Source organism: Artemia sp. Qi Xiang Cuo, chromosome 4, assembly GCF_049724085.1.
Source record: "Artemia sp. Qi Xiang Cuo chromosome 4, ASM4972408v1, whole genome shotgun sequence".
NCBI classification, from domain to species: Eukaryota; Metazoa; Arthropoda; class Branchiopoda; order Anostraca; family Artemiidae; genus Artemia; species Artemia sp. Qi Xiang Cuo.
The window spans coordinates 31,725,944-31,745,114 of NC_142797.1; the positions used below are offsets into that span (position 1 = coordinate 31,725,944).

The following is a 19,171-nucleotide window of genomic DNA, read 5'->3' on the forward strand; positions in this document are numbered from 1 at the left end:
GTTGTAAGTAAAATTCATCTGAGTCACGTTGTATAGGGACATATACTACGATGATTGATATCCTGCATTTTTTAAATCATAAAATAAGCGACTAGCATTCTACTATTAATACCTTCCCAGCCTAAAGAAGACTTGGCAGTTTCCTTATTCATTATGAGCCCTACTCCCTGTCTATGTACCCCATCCTTCCTGTCTGAGTAAATTAATGCTATATAACCTAATTTCATGTTTCCTACCCTTGGAATATGACTTTCTGAAACTTCTAATAAGTCCAGTTCAAAGCGTCTGAATTCGTCAGTCAAATTTCGATAAGATAGTTATTTTCTAACGTTGTGACATTCCGAGTTGCAATTTTCATGTTCTTTAAATAATTGAAATTATTTTGGCTTCACGAAAACCAGTGGTCCCAGAACCAGTGCAGGATGGGAACTAACACATCTTCTCAAGTCTACACGAAGCTTTTAAGCTTAGAACAGGACAGCAAGAAGTCCCTGGGACCTCCCATTGAATAGGGGCGTTGTGAAATCCTGTACCCATCTTGGTCACAGAATGGTTTTACACACTTGGTGATGCTCTTCTATCAAAATGAGTCGACATCCTGTACAGATAATCTCAAGCCTATTACCTCTGACTCAATATATATCCATGCCTAAAAATGCTATGCTACTACGGGGAGGCAACCCATTATAGACACATTAGCTAGTAAGAGGTTTTTCAGCCCGAAAAAGCTTCCCAAAACAGACCAAATCCATAAGATTTACCCATTAATCAGAATCCAGTGCAAATACTGTGTCGTTTACTAGGCTATAATTTCTTCGAGGGTACCACTCCTCAAGGTTACCCTCCAGCACTGTAACACTGTTAGCAGTCATAATTTTGGTTAAGAGAACTAGTAAAAGGTCCACCCTGATGCCACGCAAGAAAAAATTTCCCTGTCAGGGATAGGGACAGAGAAAGAAAGTTAAGACGGAGCAGAGATCCCAAACTATCTCACAGCACCGGAACAGCTCCAACCTTTTATACCCAGCCTATCCTCGTCAGGGAATTCATCAGGATTTTTCAGAGCATAAATTTGCTGTGAAATTTAGCTAAGAATTGCTCAGATAGTTCCAATATGAATTCTAATTAAATTGAATCTTACTGAACGAAATTTAGCAATATTTTGAAGAATAGGAGTCATATTATTGAATCACTGGTAGCTAAAGTTATTTTCAAATAATAGACGAAGGTGCGCGAAAAAAAGTATTTAATTACGTACTCAAGGTACTCTTAAAAAGGTGAAATTAAGTGCTTAAAAATGTACTTAAGCACGAAGCACCTTCCCAATTCTAGGTAGGACTCAAAAGCCACGGACGACTTCCACCGCTTTTAGAAAAAAAGGCTTTGTAAACAAATACCTATGGTCGCCGCGAAAAATTTAGAATGGTAATAAGATGAATACCTACCAAGCCTGAATGCTTCTCTAAAAGTTTGAACTTATCCAGAATTTCACATCTTTTATTTAAAGGCAAAGTTTTCCATGAATCATCCATGCTGAAATGATGATAAATTGAAACAAATTAGGTTCAAACTAAAAGCGGACTTTTGTAGCTACTCTGTGGCTAGTGCTCTTTCTCAATATGTGAGTTCACTGAAGAAAAGACTACAGCCGGTGTTGCATTGCTTGAATTCATTATTCAAACAATTTAGGGAGATATTCCTAGTTACTCTCTAAATTTGAAGTTATTAGCAATTTTAAGGTTTTTTTTAGAATGCATGTAAGTATATAAAACTGTAGTTCCTTGTTCAAGAACTTTCAACTTGTTGCCTAGGCTAGTGAATCTGTTACACTAGCCTGAGTTAGGTTACCCCACCTGAGTTCCAGTCTATCAGTTCAAGTAGAAGCCTAGATTTTAAAATTACCAACTATTTAAGGTTTTATCTTGTTTTATTCCGTTTTTCTATGCTATTGATATTTTCTTATAGCCCAGCCTATCACAGAAATTAGTTGGACCTACTTAGGCCTGCAGAAAAAGAAGGGTAGGCCTAAATATTTTGATTAACAGGGCATTCAGATAGCTAAGAAACACACTTTACATTCAGAATATTATCCTTAATTCAAATATAGCAATTGTTTCCTATTGGAGATTCAATTTTAGCCTATCCTTTCTAACCTTACCCAAATTTATAGCCTTTAATCTATAGGCCAGTTTTTTAGCTCTAAGATCTTGCATCTTTCTTCAAAGATTATTGTTGGTAAAATTCTACTTTTGGCTATATTGGAAAGTGGTTAGATTAAGAAAATGAAACTTTCAGGAATGGGTCTACAGGCTAAAGTATGTCCCAGGAAGGTATTTTGAAGTACCTACCTCAACTTCTTTGCCCTCTAGAGGGTCCTGAAATTTGCCTACATGACAGGTATACCTATTGAAATTTTGAAAAAACAACAACTGAAATTAATTTTCAGCTATCAGTTTCTTTTTCTCTGACTTTAATTTTGAAAACGCAATTCCTTTTATTTGAGTAAAATTTTACGCAATATCAATTTTTTTTCAAAATTTAGGAAATGTATTTGCATATCTTTAAAACCTTATCATTTGGGATTGAGCAAAGTTGTGAAGCTGAAAACAATTTAGTTGTACTTCATTTAAGCAGAAGATTTATTTTGCAAGGTTTCGTTTTTATAACACACACATTTTTAAAGGTCAGGACCCTCTAGAGGGAGAAGGAGTGGAGGTAGGTACTTCAAAATACTTCCTGGGACATACTTTAGCCTGTAGACCCATACCTGAAAGTTTTATTTTCCTAACCTAACCCCTTTCCAAGATAGCCAGAAGTTGCTAAAGTAGAATTTTACCTTATTGTTTCTTAACTCATCTTTGTTTTGAGATCTTACAGCTCACTGATGTTAGCAAAAAGTGTGAAGAACACTGTTCTTTCATAATGAACAATGATGAGAGAACTTTGATGATATACTCATCATTGTTTTCAGACCACTGATCAGAGCAGAATGATGAAAGACAGTAAATATTTACCAAATCATATTATTGAGTTACAACTAAAGTGAATATACACTCAATCCCCTTTTTTATGCTCTTTATGAATATAATAATCATTTTTGTTGGAAATAGATCTTATAAGGCCAATGCATTGTATCATCCATCACTTGTCTTTGTCAAGGTGCTTGGGTATAAGAAGCAGCTTCAGCCTCCTAGCAAGACACTTGTAAGATGAAGTTTACATTTAGAATCAGAATATCATCCTGAATTCAAATATGACATTGTGTTTCCATTGCAAACTCAATTTTAACCCCTTTGCAGACCATGAGAGATGATAGCCTACCCTTTTTCATTATTTTAGATATAGCTTATATACCTGTGTTAGCATCCATCTGGTTAAAACCAGTTTATGCATAGGCTAAATTGAATTTATAGTGACAAAATTGAGAATTAATAAATGCATTGGAAATATAAGGGCTGTTTTTTCACTCATCAATGTGCTAAGATCTTACACCTTTTGTTGTTTTTATGCAAATATCTTTTGGTAAATATTTACCAAATCATATTATTGAGTTACAACTAAAGTGAATATACACTCAATCCCTTTTTTTTTGCTCTTTATGAATATAATAATCATTTTTGTTGGAAATGAATTTTAGCCCCCACCCCTGTATATACCAATTTAGGGTATATATTAGCACATTAGGGTGGTGGGTGGAAAGTTTAAACTTGCCTCTCATTTACATCAGAGATAAAATTACCCCAACCCCCCTAATGTGCACCCTGAATTGGTATATATAGGGGTGGGGGCTAAAATTCATTTCCAACAAAATGATTATTATATTCATAAAGAGCATAAAAAAGGGGATTGAGTGTATATTCACTTTAGTTGTAACTCAATAATATGATTTGGTAAATATTTACCAAAAGATATTTGCATAAAAACAACAAAAGGTGTAAGATCTTAGTTCAAAGATTTCATTTTTAAGCATTTTCTGACAAAAGATGCAAGATCTTAGCACATTGATGAGTGAAAAAACAGCCCTTATATTTCCAATGCATTTATTAATTCTCAATTTTGTCACTATAAATTCAATTTAGCCTATGCATAAACTGGTTTTAACCAGATGGATGCTAACACAGGTATATAAGCTATATCTAAAATAATGAAAAAGGGTAGGCTATCATCTCTCATGGTCTGCAAAGGGGTTAAAATTGAGTTTGCAATGGAAACACAATGTCATATTTGAATTCAGGATGATATTCTGATTCTAAATGTAAACTTCATCTTACAAGTGTCTTGCTAGGAGGCTGAAGCTGCTTCTTATACCCAAGCACCTTGACAAAGACAAGTGATGGATGATACAATGCATTGGCCTTATAAGATCTATGTTTGTATTTTCACATTAGGAGGGGGGTAAAGTATTTGGATAGCAAGAAGTTAGAAAATAATTCTTTTTTCATAATATGCAGAATAATTATAGCTAAAACATTTTGTATACAGTCCTGCTATGCTTAAACTTAGTTTAATGCCTAAACCTAACCTAAACATAATTCTTGCGTAGGGGGAATTTGGGAAAGTCCAACACCATACCATGTTTTTTTGTTAAATTGGCTCAAGATTATTTTTTTTTGAGTATTTCATATCATCTTCTATCAGCCTTTTTTTTACAGCAGTTTCCCACATTATTCTTTTTCTGATTTTCTCATATACTGCACTTGTAACTTATCATCAGGCCTCAAAGTAGCTGCAGTCTGCTATGTTGGACTTGTCCCAGCTTTGGGGAAGTGCAACATACCCTACTAGCTTTTTTTGCAACAATATATCAAAAATAATACAACTTCACCATCTTAAAGAGCATCAATGAATCACTATAAATCCATAAACAAACAATTTCTATGTCAACATCAAAAGCCCAGGCCATACTTTTTTCTGCTGCTTCGGGGTAACTCTGACAGTGTCAGACTTATGGAACAGGTAATCATTACAAGTATCTTAGCCAAGGTGCACAAATCACTGAATGTAAATGATTGCTTGTATTAAAAAAAACATCACACACATTATGGTTTGACTTCAGATACAAAAAGTGACTCATATATGTTGGAGCTTATGTGTATGGGTATAAAACAAAGATCTACTGACACTTGCTAGTAACTGCCTTATACAGCACAATAACCTGATGGATTTGGGGTATTTCAGATGGTCTTGTTCCCATTAACTTTACCTGCAAAAATGAATTTGTCATCCACAGTATTAATATTGTCTTTCTTTGGCCAATTGAATGAGTAGGTGGCAAAGCTCAAGCAGTGAAGAAACTTGAGATTAAATTTTCCCCCACCAGGAAAGTTTAGAACCTTGTTCATCATTCCTGACATTGTATCTAACTACATAGTACTCATTTAGCTTGGGAATGATCCTTTGCTTACTGGGTATCTCCATGCCATCACTGTCAATTTCTTGAATAGTATCTTGAATACTCTGATCATCCTCATCAGAGCCAAGTTCAAGGCTGATGTCTGATTTGCTATCACTCAAATCTCTATTTGCTTTCCTCTTAGGAAGAATTTTTTTCAATTTCACACCCTTTTCATCTGGACTTTTCTTCTTCCCTTTGCCTTTTGCTTGTGGATTTTCTTCCCTCTCAAGCACCTCTATATGTTCCTTTGATGTTATCACTTCTGCCTCTCTTGCAATTTTCTTCTATTTTTCTATTCCTGAAACTGATGGTAGGTTTTGCTGCTTGATTGAGTCTAGAAGAATCTCTTCAAAAGTTTTTGATTGGTTGCCAAACAACTTCTTTGGACTAAAGATAACAGAAAAGGTTACTTTTTTCTAGTTCAGTGTTGATGGTGGTTATGACTTCAGATATGCCTGCCTTTTCCTCTTGTTCCTCTTTCATTTGTGCATAGTGTCTCAACTTGGCAGGTTCAAACTTGATCTGGTCAATTACAGATGGGTTTACTCGCATTAGAACACACAGATTAAAAATTCCAGTTGCTTTGAATTACTTTTTGATCAGACTAGGAGTGAGATAGGTATCCTGTACCTTTGATAAGAGACATACAAAATCCTTCTCTGACAGAATGTTACCAGGGTGCTCCCTCTGCCATTTCACAAGATTCTGTTCATAAGCCACTTTCATTCCCTTGAAAGCCACTTTATTGAGAGGTTGAAGCATGTGGATGTAGCTTGAGAATTGTGCCATTAATTTTGTTTGCAAGTTTGACAAGAGCAAGAGAAAGATGTGAGCCATGTCCATCTAAGATGAGGAGTGTGTTTCCCTTTACATGAGGAAGAAATCAGAATTCAAACCAATTCATAATGAGATCAGACATCATCCACCCTTTCTTGGTAGATGAGTAAGATACACCAGGGTAAGCTCCATCTACAGGTATTCATGAGGTCCAGGTATTCTTTGCCGAGAAAACTATTAGAGTTGGGAGTTTTCCTCTGTTTGCACTGATACAAGCCAAGATAGTTGTATTTTCACATCCATTACCACCTGTTTTATGAGTTGATGGTGAGCCTTTGGCTCCAGCAACTTTTGTGTTGCCAGGATCCCTACAGAAAGATGTCTTGTCCAAATTGAACCAACACTGGGACTTGTCAAGAATATCAATTGCCATGGCAGTGTCATGCAACAGCTCATACAAACCATACATTATGAAGGGATCAGATTGCTACAAAATTTTTTGTTTTCTAACCTTTCTGGTTTCTCTAGTGAAATTTTGTTTTGGCACTTGAACCCTTCCCACCAGTCATGACCAGTCTGGTTGTCCTTAAATCTTGCTTGAACTTTGTTCTTGATGAGATAGTCTTGGACTTGGTCAAGAAATTCCTGCTTGCTGAGACCTATGCCCCACTTTTCAAGTATTCAGAGACCCTGAGCCATATCCTTTTCTATTTCGGCAGGAATTTCTTGGCTCCTCACTCCACCACAAACTGGCTTTTTGACTTCTGTATTTCTTCATAAGATGGTCATGCAAGGTAGTGCACAGCATCTGAAACACTTTGAAAGCCTGTAGCAAAGACATTCTCTGAAGATATCTCTGCTGGTGCATTTTGCAGCTGAGTTGCATCATTTGTTCCTCCAACCCTGTATTGTGTGTTCCAAACATAATTTCCAGGCATCTAGAAAAGACAAAGGAATTATGAATGAATTGATGAATTTATTTGCCTGTCACAAGCAGGTGTGCAAAAAGTTCCAAAACTGCCAGTAGCAGAATTCCAAAAGCTGCCAACACTTTAGCAGCACAATCTGTGTTTTGACAGCTTCCCTTTGAGCAAAAAGTATTTCTATAGGTAAAATTTGAGGAAAAGTTACAAATGTGACTTTTTGCTCAGTTTGCACAGTTAGATATATCAATAGTTTTCTAAATCATATTAAAGTACTGCACCCTATTTACTCTAATACTGCTAATGGTGTATAGTATTCAAAGTCTCAAGTATACTGTATATTGCTTACTGCTGATAGTTTATGGATTGAGATGTACACTCAATGATATTGTATTGTAAAAATAATGCATACCCAACTGCATGCTTAATACTCATTGGTCACTATACTACAACTATAAAAAGGTCAGTATACTTTTACTAGCATAGGAAGAAAAGTTAGTAATTCAATGATCTATGTCTGGTTTTGATGTATAGTAAATAATTGAGAACTAAACTTTTGGAAGTAGTGAAAAAACTGTGTTAAGTTAAGTGAAAGTCATAGTTACTAAGGGTGGATTTCCATCAGTGATAAATCATTTGGGGTGGCAACCCTGAACAAAAGGGGATTTTTGGGGAACCAATTTTGAGATTGTTTATGAGAAGACAGATTTATTTGGGGATAGTGGAAGCACTGTCAAGTAACATTGCTACTATGCTACCCCACTTTTTGCACAGGGGAGCACAACTTGTGTTTTGACAGCTTTTCTTTGAGCAAAAATTATCTTTATATGTAAAAAGGGTATTTTCAGACAAAATTTGCCAACAAATATGATAACTCCCAAGTAGCATTTCTACTTTGCTTCCCCACTTTTTTGAACAGTAGGTCACAAGTAAAGGTTAAGATGGAAAAACAATGAAAAGGGAGAAAGATAAACAAAAACAGGCATAGAACTGCAATACATGCATACATGCAATGCATACAAAATGATCAAACAACACTACATTCCACTAAATAAGTAGAGCCATCTATGGATGGCTACTGCCTTCAACCCTTATTATCTGAAGCTTAGAATCTGTTCTACCATTTAAAATATTGATCTTTGTTAACATGGGGTGAATTCAACACCCCTGCCAAACTTCCCCCCCTAGGGGGTAAGTCCAACATGTTGGACTTTCCTCAGATGAGCTTTTTTGGGGGTAAGACTGACACCCCTCTTATCTCTTCAACTGATTACATTAGCTTGTTTTAAAAATCAGGAAGATGCTGATTCTGGTCTTCTAGTTTCTAAGAAATAAAAAATTCTCTATCTCTTTTACTTTATAATCTGCACAAGTCAGTTACCTGTGTTCCTAAAAAAAAACACTGTCCAAAAAACTTTAAAACCTTTTGAATGGAAGGCATGCTAACTGCTGGAAGTTGAAGCCACTGTTGCCTACTGCTACTAATAGGAAGAAAATATGAAAGTCTCCCACAGATACAATGGGCCATAGACAAATTGAAAGTTGGTGTCAGACTTTCCCTGATTCACCCTGTTTTCTTTAATTAACAAGTACCAACCTTTCTAACTGCATGTCACTGGGACCTAGCAGAGTGACAAAAATATTTGATTGTCATGGGTACCACATAAAGGGGGACAGGGGGGGTCTCCACCCCCCTCTGGCGGAATGAGGCTGCCTTATATTTTGTTTTAAGATTTCTGTTATACATCAATGGAAGTGCCAATTAAACCAGGTAAGCCCCCCCCCCTTAAGACCAACACCTTTGTTTAAACACATTGGCAAGGCTTTGTATATAGCCTTGAGATATTTCTTGGCACAAATGTGTAGGAGGAGGCTAGGACAAAAACAAAACAGTAATGATTATACCATTTAGGGTAAAAGGTACTTATTGGTTTGCTGGACCACACACGATTTTTGTATAGCATCTGCGCTTATTACCCAGTGTTCATTCAGGTTAGTGTGCATTGTATAGTGGTCTGACAATACAATTGGAATGTTGCTCACTCCATGACAAAGATATAAACTTTATTTTTTTGTGGATGAAGGGGCAAAAAAGGCACCTAGGTTAGGTTACATATTTAATATATGCTATGCTTTACTCCCCCCCCCCCATAGTGTGCAAATATATAGCCCAAATTTGTTTCTAAGCTATTATATTTTCATTATATTTTGTTTACTTTCATTAGCATCAATGGTGAATAAAATTCCAGGTGAGGGGCTTCTTGCTTTCTGGGAAAGTAGTTGAATTAGCTGATTAAAACTTTGAGTAATGTTTCTTGTGCACCCAAATTATGCCATAGGAAAATATTTACAGGTTAACAAAATATAAACAGGTTATTCATGGAACAGAAATCAGCTAGGAAAAAAAAATTGTTGTTAGATTATTCATTTGCTGCTTTAGTTTAACACTTTGAAATAGAGAAGGAATATATTTTTAAGCTTTACCTTAAATCACCTTACCTTGAATTGCAGCTTGGAGCAATCAAAGTCCCTTTTTTGGGCGTAATTTAATCCATGAATTCATTCTCTTCATGAAACTATTTTCTAAGATTGTAGAAAATTTTTCTGCTGGAATTTTACTAGACTATCTGGCATTTGAGTTACAAGACAATTTACCCATATTTCACAGGATGAAGTTTCAATGGTTTGTTCTTTCAAATAATCCACTTGGGTTGTTAATAGAAGATAACAAAAGCCTTGTTTGGCTACATTAAAGTCTTAGTGTCAAGTTTCAAATTTGATATTCACTACCATTACAGTTTCATCCCAGCTGAAAGATAGCAGGCTCTTTTGACTAATTTAGGTCAGAAGAGGATATAAACTACACTGCTACTTTTCATACTTTATTCACTTGATGACCCTGATTTCTTTTATGTAGCTTATGGTATTCCAAAGGTATATATACTCATATATGATGCACAAAAGTTTAGTGATTTCAGTAAATCAGCACATTAGGATATAGCCTGGGCCATGTCCAGGCATTGGGAGGGTGGATATGTAGTTAAACTAGAAACAAACTTAGAAATTTGGCTTATCTTAGAAAAAGGCAAAACTACACTGTCACTCTTTGTACCCCTATTTATTTATTGACCCTGATTTCTTTGTGTAGCCTATGGTTTCTCCATGTAAAAGAGTGATATTAAATTAGAGCATTGAAGCCCTTTTGCCAACTCTGAAGTTTGTGCTCTATAAAAATAGAGCATAAATATAAACATGAAATAGAACTTGAGAGGAAGCCTTATAAATTGAAAAAAGGTCATATAGAGCTCAGAAACATCTTGGTTTTAGCCAAAATCATCAAATCTGCTAATATCAGAAATGTAATTAAAAAAAGACTGTCTCAACTTTGTCATACAGTTTTTTGGAAGATCTTGAATGCAAATGACATTTTTCTTAGCAGGTTGAAGTTGTTTAACCTATCTATTACATAGCTCAACCCATAAATAGCAAAAAAAAACATCATGCAGAATTTTTCGAAATGTAGTTGTATCATTTTTACCAATGCTGCCATAAAATTTTTAACTGTGGTCTTTTTAACTGTAGTTGTGTAGTTGTAACCTTATAAGAAAATCGAAATATATTTTCTTGTGATTATTATCGCTTCTAATCAGCAGTTGTACCAAACCTATCCTGCTCAAGTCATCCTCAGGGCTATACTGTGGTGTTTATCCTCCCCATAGTATAGTGCAGACGGTTTGATATCATCTATTTTCCCTTCTTGTTTTAGTGTTATATTTGTTTTTAAAGCTTTTTCCAATAGGCAATGTTTAGAAGTCCTCCAAAAAAAACGTCCCCCCATATCCCGAATCAAATTCCATAGTGGAAGATATCCATCCTGGCTGGTCAAGCACATTATCTGAAACTTCTAATGATAGCTCAAATTCGGAGAATAGGACAATGATAACTGTAGATCCTAATGAAAACATAAATGATGATAATGGGTTTCAAGAGGTCCCTTCTAGAAGCTCTAAAAAAAGAAAAAAAATCTCCCCAATTAAAAGCATTTCCCCTCTCCCTGCCCAGGGTCCTCCCTCAAAAAACTTAGGAATTGAACCTAAAAATAAATACACTTCCCCCTTTTGAAATAAAAATGATAAATGCAATAATAGTTGCAATTTTTAAATTGCTAAAATCAATGTTCTCTCGTAACATTAACCGTGATGGATCTCTGCTAATAGCTGTAGAAGATCAGAAATCAGCAGATACAATAATTAACCTTAAATCCCTTCTGAATATCCCAATTATTGCATCTAATTGGAACCCAAAACAATCACCAACAAAAATTGAAGTTTTTAATGTTCCCCCAAAGATATCTACTCAGGAGTTAAAAGAAGGCCTCTCAGATAGGGCCAGAAACAAAATCCCAGTTGAGGATGTTACCCAACTTGGAAAACCTAACTCTACTGGCATAAAAACTAGTAGATTCTTCTTATTCACACTAAAGGATAAAATTGATATCCCAGAAAAATTATTCCTATTTCGGCAAATCAAACCACACAAGGAATACAAACCTAAGCCTATTCAGTGTCAGAAGTGTTTCAAACTGGGACAAACGACAAACAAATGCAATGAAATTCTCCAAGAGTGTAGTACTTGTAAATCTTTCCATCCTAAAGAGCTGACAACTTGCAACAACACCCAGCCTACATGCATCAATTGCAAAGGCCCACATGAATCTAAAAATAAATCATTATGCTTTGCATACAAGAAAAGAGCTCTAACACTCCAAATATCAACAGAAAAGGCCATCCCATACCCGTTTGAAGCAATGGAAGCAAATGCTGCCCAACAATACCAAATAAAGACTGTAATGAAACCAACCAAACCCCCCAAGTCAAATACCCCAAATGCATCAAGCACCCCATATGAAACAATATCTTCTAAGCCCCCTAGCTCAAATCCCTATCAGAAGGAATCACCAAGCCAGCAAGCCTCGTTTTCCGGTGAGATGAGGCCAGCCTGGCCCTCCCTCCCAAGAAGAAACAAACCAGAAACACTACCAGGAATCAATCCCTTAACCAACAAACAGGATGCACTACCAAAAATGCAATCCCCAAATATATGCTTATTCATTCTAAACTGTAATGCAGTTCAGGCCATGAACATACATCAACTACAGAAAATAAAAATTATTGCAGAATTGGCAAAAATCTACATCCCAGATGATATGCTCATTCAAGCAAAAAAAGATCTTGCTTTACTTTTAACAAAGCTGAACATTGATACACCGTCATATGAAGAATAAATCAACAACACAACATTTATCAATACTCCAATGGAATGTAAGATCACTCACAGATAATAAGCTAAATGAACTAATATTATGTATGAATAATAATTCCATTAATATTGCTTGCCTCCAGGAAACTCATTTAACCAACAATCAACAAATTAAGTCTCTGGGATATACTCTCCTGAGAAAGGATAGATCTTCAGAGAGAAAAGGAGGTGGTGTAGCTTTATTAGTTAATAATAATATAAAATTTTGTGGCATCAATTTTCCAGATTTTGAAAATGATGTTGATGTAATTGGTATAAGTGTTTGGCTGAATAATTTAAAAACCTACATAATAAGCTTTTATAACCCTAATGGCCAAACTACAGATGCCAAGGATTTCTTTAATTATATAAATAATTCTAATATGTTAAAAAATATCATTATTTGTGGTGATTTCAATGCCCACAGCCTTTTGTGGGGAAATAAACCAGCAAATAAAGCTGGTAAATTTATTGAGCATATGACCTCAAATAATAATGAATTAGCTGTTGCTACCCCTCCAAACCTGACTACATATTTTAACCCCAAAAGTGGTAAATTGTCCACAATTGACCTACGAATTATGTCTTTAAATTTGTTGAACAGAATTTACATAAATAAAATTGATAGTCTATGTACAGACCACTTTGCTATAATTTGCTCCCTTAATGAACCTACTGAAACTTCATCTCATACCTCCAAATATATCAGCACTAAAGCAAATTGGTCTATTTTCCAAAATAAGCTAAATGATGAAATTACAAGTTTCACCCAAAGTTCATGCATTTCTAACACAACAGTTGACACACATGCTGAAGCCTTGACATCTTTACTAATAAATAGAGCTAATCCTGCTATCCCCAGGACAACACCTAAGAAAACATTCCCTAAACAAATTCCTAAAGCATGGTGGACAAATGAGTGCCTAAATAAATGGAGGATAAAAAAGGCAGCTAGGACAGAATTCATAAAAAAACCAACACCTACTACATATTTAAAAAAATTACAAGCAGAATCTAATCTAAAAAGGACTATAATAGATGCTAAATATAAATACTGGAATAATTTTGCAAATAATCTCTCCAGAGAAACGCATGAGCCAATTATACATAAAGTCATAAGCCACATATGTGGGAAAAAGACTTCTCCCAACCCACTCCTGTATGAGCTTTTACATAATAATACCCATTATGACAACGATATTGAAAAGGCTAACCTATTTGCAACTCTTTTTGTTAATAAGCTAACATCAAATAATCAAAGCAAACTGTCCACAATTACTATGAACCCTAGTTACTAATCGCGCCCAGGATCCGAGTACATAACTAATCGATTTTCAATCCAGGAATTGAATAATGCAATACATCATATTAAGTTCAAAACTAGCAGCAGCTATGACAATGTACACCCCACATGGATAATGAATCTCACACCTTCATACAAAAAAAAATTGATAAATTGTTATAATCATGCTTGGGCATCTTTTATGTTCCCCAATATATGGAAATGTTCGTTCCTCCTACCAATCCTAAAGAAAAATAAACCAAAAGATAACCCTGAGTCTTATAGGCCCATAATGATTACACCTGTGATGGGGAAAATAATGGAGAAAATGATTTATCACAGACTCCTCTGGTTTGTTGAGAAAAATAACATGATCCCACACACTCAAACTGGATTCAGGAAATACCACTCCTCAACAGATGCTTTCATTTTGCTAACAAATGCAATAAATGAATCTTTCTCAAAAAATAATATCCTAGTGGCAGCTTTCCTAGATTTTGAAGGAGCATATGACAATGTGAACCATCAAATCCTTTTAAATAAACTTGCAAACCTTGGAGTACCTCCTAAGCTAGTATCATTTATTAAATCCTTCATAGAAGTGCAAAGTTTCATTGTTTGTGTTGGTTCAGCCGCTTCACCCCAAAAGACAATATCCAAAGGCCAACCTCAGGGAGCAGTCCTCAGTTGCCTCCTATTTGTCCTATATCTCTGGGACATGAACCTACCCCACACGAATCTACAATATGCTGATGATCTGTTGCTATGGTCATCTGGTAAAACCTTTCAGATAGCACAGTCAAATCTGCAAAAGTCACTTTTCCAGTTTGAAAAATTCTCTCAACATTCAGATTTACCAATTGCACCCACCAAGTCAAAAATAATCCAATTTCACCAGAAGCGAAACCATGTTAATGCAAAACTCACTCTAAGTAAAACAACTATTCCAGAAGATAATCATATTAATTACTTAGGTCTCATGCTTTACCAAAAACTTAATTTTAACCTCCACATTTCAAACACAATAAAAAAATGTTATAGAAAAAAAAATATACTAAAAAGACTTTTTTCCACACCCTGGGGTTGTAAGGAGAAAACCTTACTCCAGTTTATAAATCACATATAAGACCCCATATTGACTATGGGCTCATTGTCTATGGTGCATGTGCAAAGACCCAGATGCAAAAAATTGAAACAACACAAAATGATATAATACGTCTCATATTTGGTCTTAGGAAACCCACAAGCACCAAGTTTCTGCTTATGGAGAGTGGATTAACAACAATAAGGGAGAGACGTAGCTTTCTCTTGATAAAACATCTTACAAAAATTGAATCAAATAGCTCACACACATTACATAATTGGTTAAGAAATCCAGCCATGTATATAGGTATTGCAGATGAGTATGCCAATATTCAAAAGAAGTTCCCTGTACCAGCAAAGTCTATTGCACCTACTTTCCCCCAATCCCCTCCACGGAATTGGTCATTTCCCATAATAAATACTGAATTTTCAAAATGGAATAAAGATTTAACCCCCATTACTTTTGTTCAGAATAAATTTGCAGAACTTAATACAATTACCTATAAAAATCACTTCCAAATATTTGTTGATGGGTCAAAAATGAATGAGAAGGTTGCAAGTGGTGTTTTCCTTCCTCACCTGAACATTGCAATGGGTGAGAGATTATATAATAATTTATCTATAATGTCTGCTGAGTTAAATGCCATAATCATGGCATTAGAACACCTTAAGCAAAACCAATCTTTGATTAAAAATTCGAATAATATTATCATCTATTCTGACTCTTTATCAAGCCTTGAGTTGCTGGCCTCAGCTCCTCAATATAAGTTGGACATTGACACTTATCATTGTCTCAGTATTATTGATAATTTTGCTTCAAGTGGCATAAAAACTTACTTTCAGTACATTCCTAGCCACTCTGGCATAAGTGGTAATCATCAGGTTGATGAAATAGCAAAAAATGCTATAAATATTGACCAGCCAAGTGGGAGACCAATCCCAATTAGAGATATTATCCGATGGAGGCTATCAGATATTAATTTTAATAAGATTAATCCTATCCTTTCCCCCTTTCCCAATAAGTATCTTTCTAAAATTTATCATAGAATTCGTTCTGGAACAAATGGACTAAATTTCCTTGCATTCTCATATAAGCTTTCTAATTCAAGTGGTTCAATTCCCCTGTCCCCTCTTTGCAGGCATTGTAATATGAATAATGAAACAATTGACCATTGCCTATTTGAATGTAATATGCTGACGTCTGCACAACATACCTTGCTTTCTAAACTGTTAAAATACTTCAAACACCACAAAATCCCACTATCAGCCAAGACCCTAGCCAACTATACCTGCACACAGAGCATAGAAATCGACATCTATCAACTTATATTTGAACTCCTAGAGTTGAAAGATCTACTGAAAGATATCTGAATATCTAATAAATATGAGGCAATCAAGCCAGTAGCTCTGTAGCCCACAGAGTGAAGCAAAAGGAAAAGGGCTAAATAGTTTTACTGAAAAGCCCGCCTGCTGTTAAATAGAAGAAGAAGAAGACTTGCATCAAAATGCAGATGTGCGAAAATTGTTAATTTGTCACTTATTATAATGACTATTTTACATTACCACCTTAACTTGCTGGTAATGCAATTTAAGGTAATTTACTGTATGTGCCAAATTGATGTCCAGGAAGTTTTTTTTCATGCATCTTCCCTTACACCTTCCTTACTTACAATGACTCAAAAGTTTTTTAGTACTTAAATGGAATTTTCCAGTTTTAGGGTAAAATTCTAACCCAAATGTATGTTTTTTTTTTTTTTCAAAGTTAGGGCCCATTTTCTTAGAACCCTGTAAACCTGACATGTGAGGTTAAAAATGCCTTCTCAAACCCTTGTTTGGGTTGTAGATAAATTCCTTAAAGTACAACATATGAAGTGATTAAAAGTTGTAAAAAGTGAGAAAAATTATATATATATATATATATATATCATTGTTAAAAAAATACATTTAATATGAATACTCATGGTAGCTAAGAAAATTTTGAAACTCTAGGCTATGTCAAGACACAATTTTTGCTGGTAAAGCTAAGCTAATTCTTCTTCCTGCTCGTCTTCGTTATCGTCCTCATCCTGTCTTGCTGCAGCGTTAGCGCATAACGCCCCTTTACACTCCCCGCAGGCAAAGCTGCAGGGTATACCATTCCAACGGCAGCTGCATCTGAGCAACTCGCACCTGCTGGTGCACTGGCACCGCACCATCTTCAGTAGGTTCTCCGGTGCTGGTGAAGCATCTGTCATAATGGGAATTCAATCGTTGCACATGACAAACCTTTGGTTCTCTTCAGCTGTGTGCAATTTTTCGTCATCGGTGTATCAGTGTTAGTGTCAAACACTACCGCTGCCTGGCCAAAATGTCTTGTGACATAATCTACGTAAGATCATGCCACCTCAGAGTATGTGGATCCAGCAGTCCACGGGATTTTGTGGACTAGCCAGCCACCGTCCAAAACTCTATTGGAGGTTGGCAATGTCACTGGACAATCGATCCCCTCAATTTTCATCAGTGCATTTGTTAGAGATACTATATCACCTATCCACATCCCTTCGAACGAACTAAAGAGCGATGGTGGAAAAGTGCCAAGCTCAAACAACAGAACCTCGTTCAAGTCAGAACCACTGGTGCTAGCTACTGCGGCTAGACGTTGGAAGATTAGAGCTGGGTTGACCATTACCCTCTCGCTATCTATCACCGCGGATGATTTCTCAGGCATAGTTACAGCTTTCTCCTTTCTCCTGAAAACATATTTGTCAATGTCTTTTGCTTCCATATCCTTCAGAATCGTTTCTCTCACAGATTTGGCATCGTCTGCGTTTACAGATGACGAAGCGCGGACTCAATGTATCAAACTATCTTTTCGATGTCCGCCATGTCTCTAGCTCTCCTCGAAGATATCGCTTCTGCGTGATTTTCAATAGTCAACTCCGCGAGGCCAGTCAGGTTCTGCATGCGTTCGTTAACTAGAACCAAAGTAGGCATAGCAGATGTCCGCTGCAGTTCAGTCATGCCTCTACCTCTCGTCAGACCGCCACTCGTTTTCATACTTCTCATTAACGTCTGTTTGAGCACCAGGAAAGAATGCTGCCCAGTAGTTGTCAGTTCTTCGGATGAACAGGTACTCCTGTAACGTTCTGTACTACTCTTGCCTGTCTTTCCTCAACTTAAACATCGACTGCACAAACAGCCAAGTAGACTTTGTGTAAAGATTGTGGCCAGAAGCAGCAAAGTAAGGAAGCATTCCCAACAACAACTGTAGATAAAGCTCAAGGTTGCCACTTTGTTCAGCTCTCAGGTTCTTTCTCAGGATTCCAACTAGGTCCAGATACTGAAACCAAAGACGGGCAGTTCTGGACTCGGATAATCGTTCTTTTGCACTTAGAACTATTTCACAGATAAGCTCTACTGGTTCCGACACCTGCGCTTCGTCGATGATATCTCCTTCAAGGAGCGACCCATACGCCTGTTTTGCCCTTTCAAGGGGTTCTGGTAGCACGTCATTGCCATCAAACGCTCTGCTATCCAGTTCTGATGATAAAAGGTTTGTATAAAGAGCTACCTCCAACAGACCATGGCCTTGCACAGCACAAGAGACAGCTTTGCCTTGTAACATACTACGCCCAGTGTTAGGCGTGTATACTTGACTTAGGATTTCCAAAAGTCCTGAGTCAGCCATAAGGAAGCCAATGGCTCCTAGGAAACTCATACGTGTGTGAAATCCACCCAGGACAACAATAGCATTTCTTAAAGCACTTGTGGCAGGCTCTGCATCGACGATACACTTTGCCTTCCAGTAAAGCGGTTAGTCAAAGGTAATGACTAGAGTTTTTCCCAGCTCAATTAGCGCGCTCGTTAGAATGCACAAGTGTAGAATAAACACAGGAGATATCGCTTGGGTTGTGGCTAATCATTGGCAAAAAACGAATATTCGACTTTACCGGATGAGGTAACTTTTGGCGTATTAACCCCATAAAGGCGGACAAACTCACGTATGAGCTTTTGAAAAAGCCAGAGGTGCGCCAGAGCGTTTCAATCTTCCATTCATTGTCACGAGTGTCACTACTGCTTGTCAAGCAAACAAAAGTCCTTGGTTGCAACTTGGCGGGTTTTTGGTAAGTGTAGAATGGCACGGTGCCGATTGACTTCATCTTATCTCCACTTACTTCTTTTCTTGGCACTGAAAGCTCCATAGCGGGCAACTCAGGTGTAGGCACTTCAATAAGTCCCATTCCATGAAAGGTATTCAGGCCGTCGATAGTAGCAATATCATGATCGACGTTGTCTCCTACATGCTTATAAAAATGTACTTTCTCTTCGGACTCTTCCAACGTTTGATTTACTGCTGCACATCTCTCAAATTTTTACCTCTGAGTACAAAGAGCAGAAGCCAAGATTGTGCAGTGTGTCAATTAAAAATCGGGA

The 19,171-nt window shown here is 36.5% G+C and overlaps 1 protein-coding gene and 1 long non-coding RNA gene across 2 annotated transcripts in view; one reads left to right on the plus strand and one right to left on the minus strand.

Annotated features, from left to right (window-relative positions):
* LOC148953013 (uncharacterized) overlaps window positions 1–1,602 on the minus strand; it is a 28,556-nt gene extending 26,954 nt beyond the window's left edge. The window contains exon 1 of the long non-coding RNA XR_016141689.1: window positions 1,446–1,602. This is a non-coding gene — a long non-coding RNA (uncharacterized LOC148953013). The remainder of the gene's footprint in view (window positions 1–1,445) is intronic.
* Window positions 1,603–1,628: 26 nt separating this feature from the next.
* LOC148953014 (cytotoxic granule associated RNA binding protein TIA1-like) overlaps window positions 1,629–19,171 on the plus strand; it is a 316,849-nt gene continuing 299,306 nt past the window's right edge. Inside the window, exon 1 of the mRNA XM_089088228.1 lies at window positions 1,629–1,757. Coding sequence (XP_088944354.1) covers window positions 1,752–1,757 — 6 coding nt within the window. The 5' untranslated portion in view covers window positions 1,629–1,751. The remainder of the gene's footprint in view (window positions 1,758–19,171) is intronic.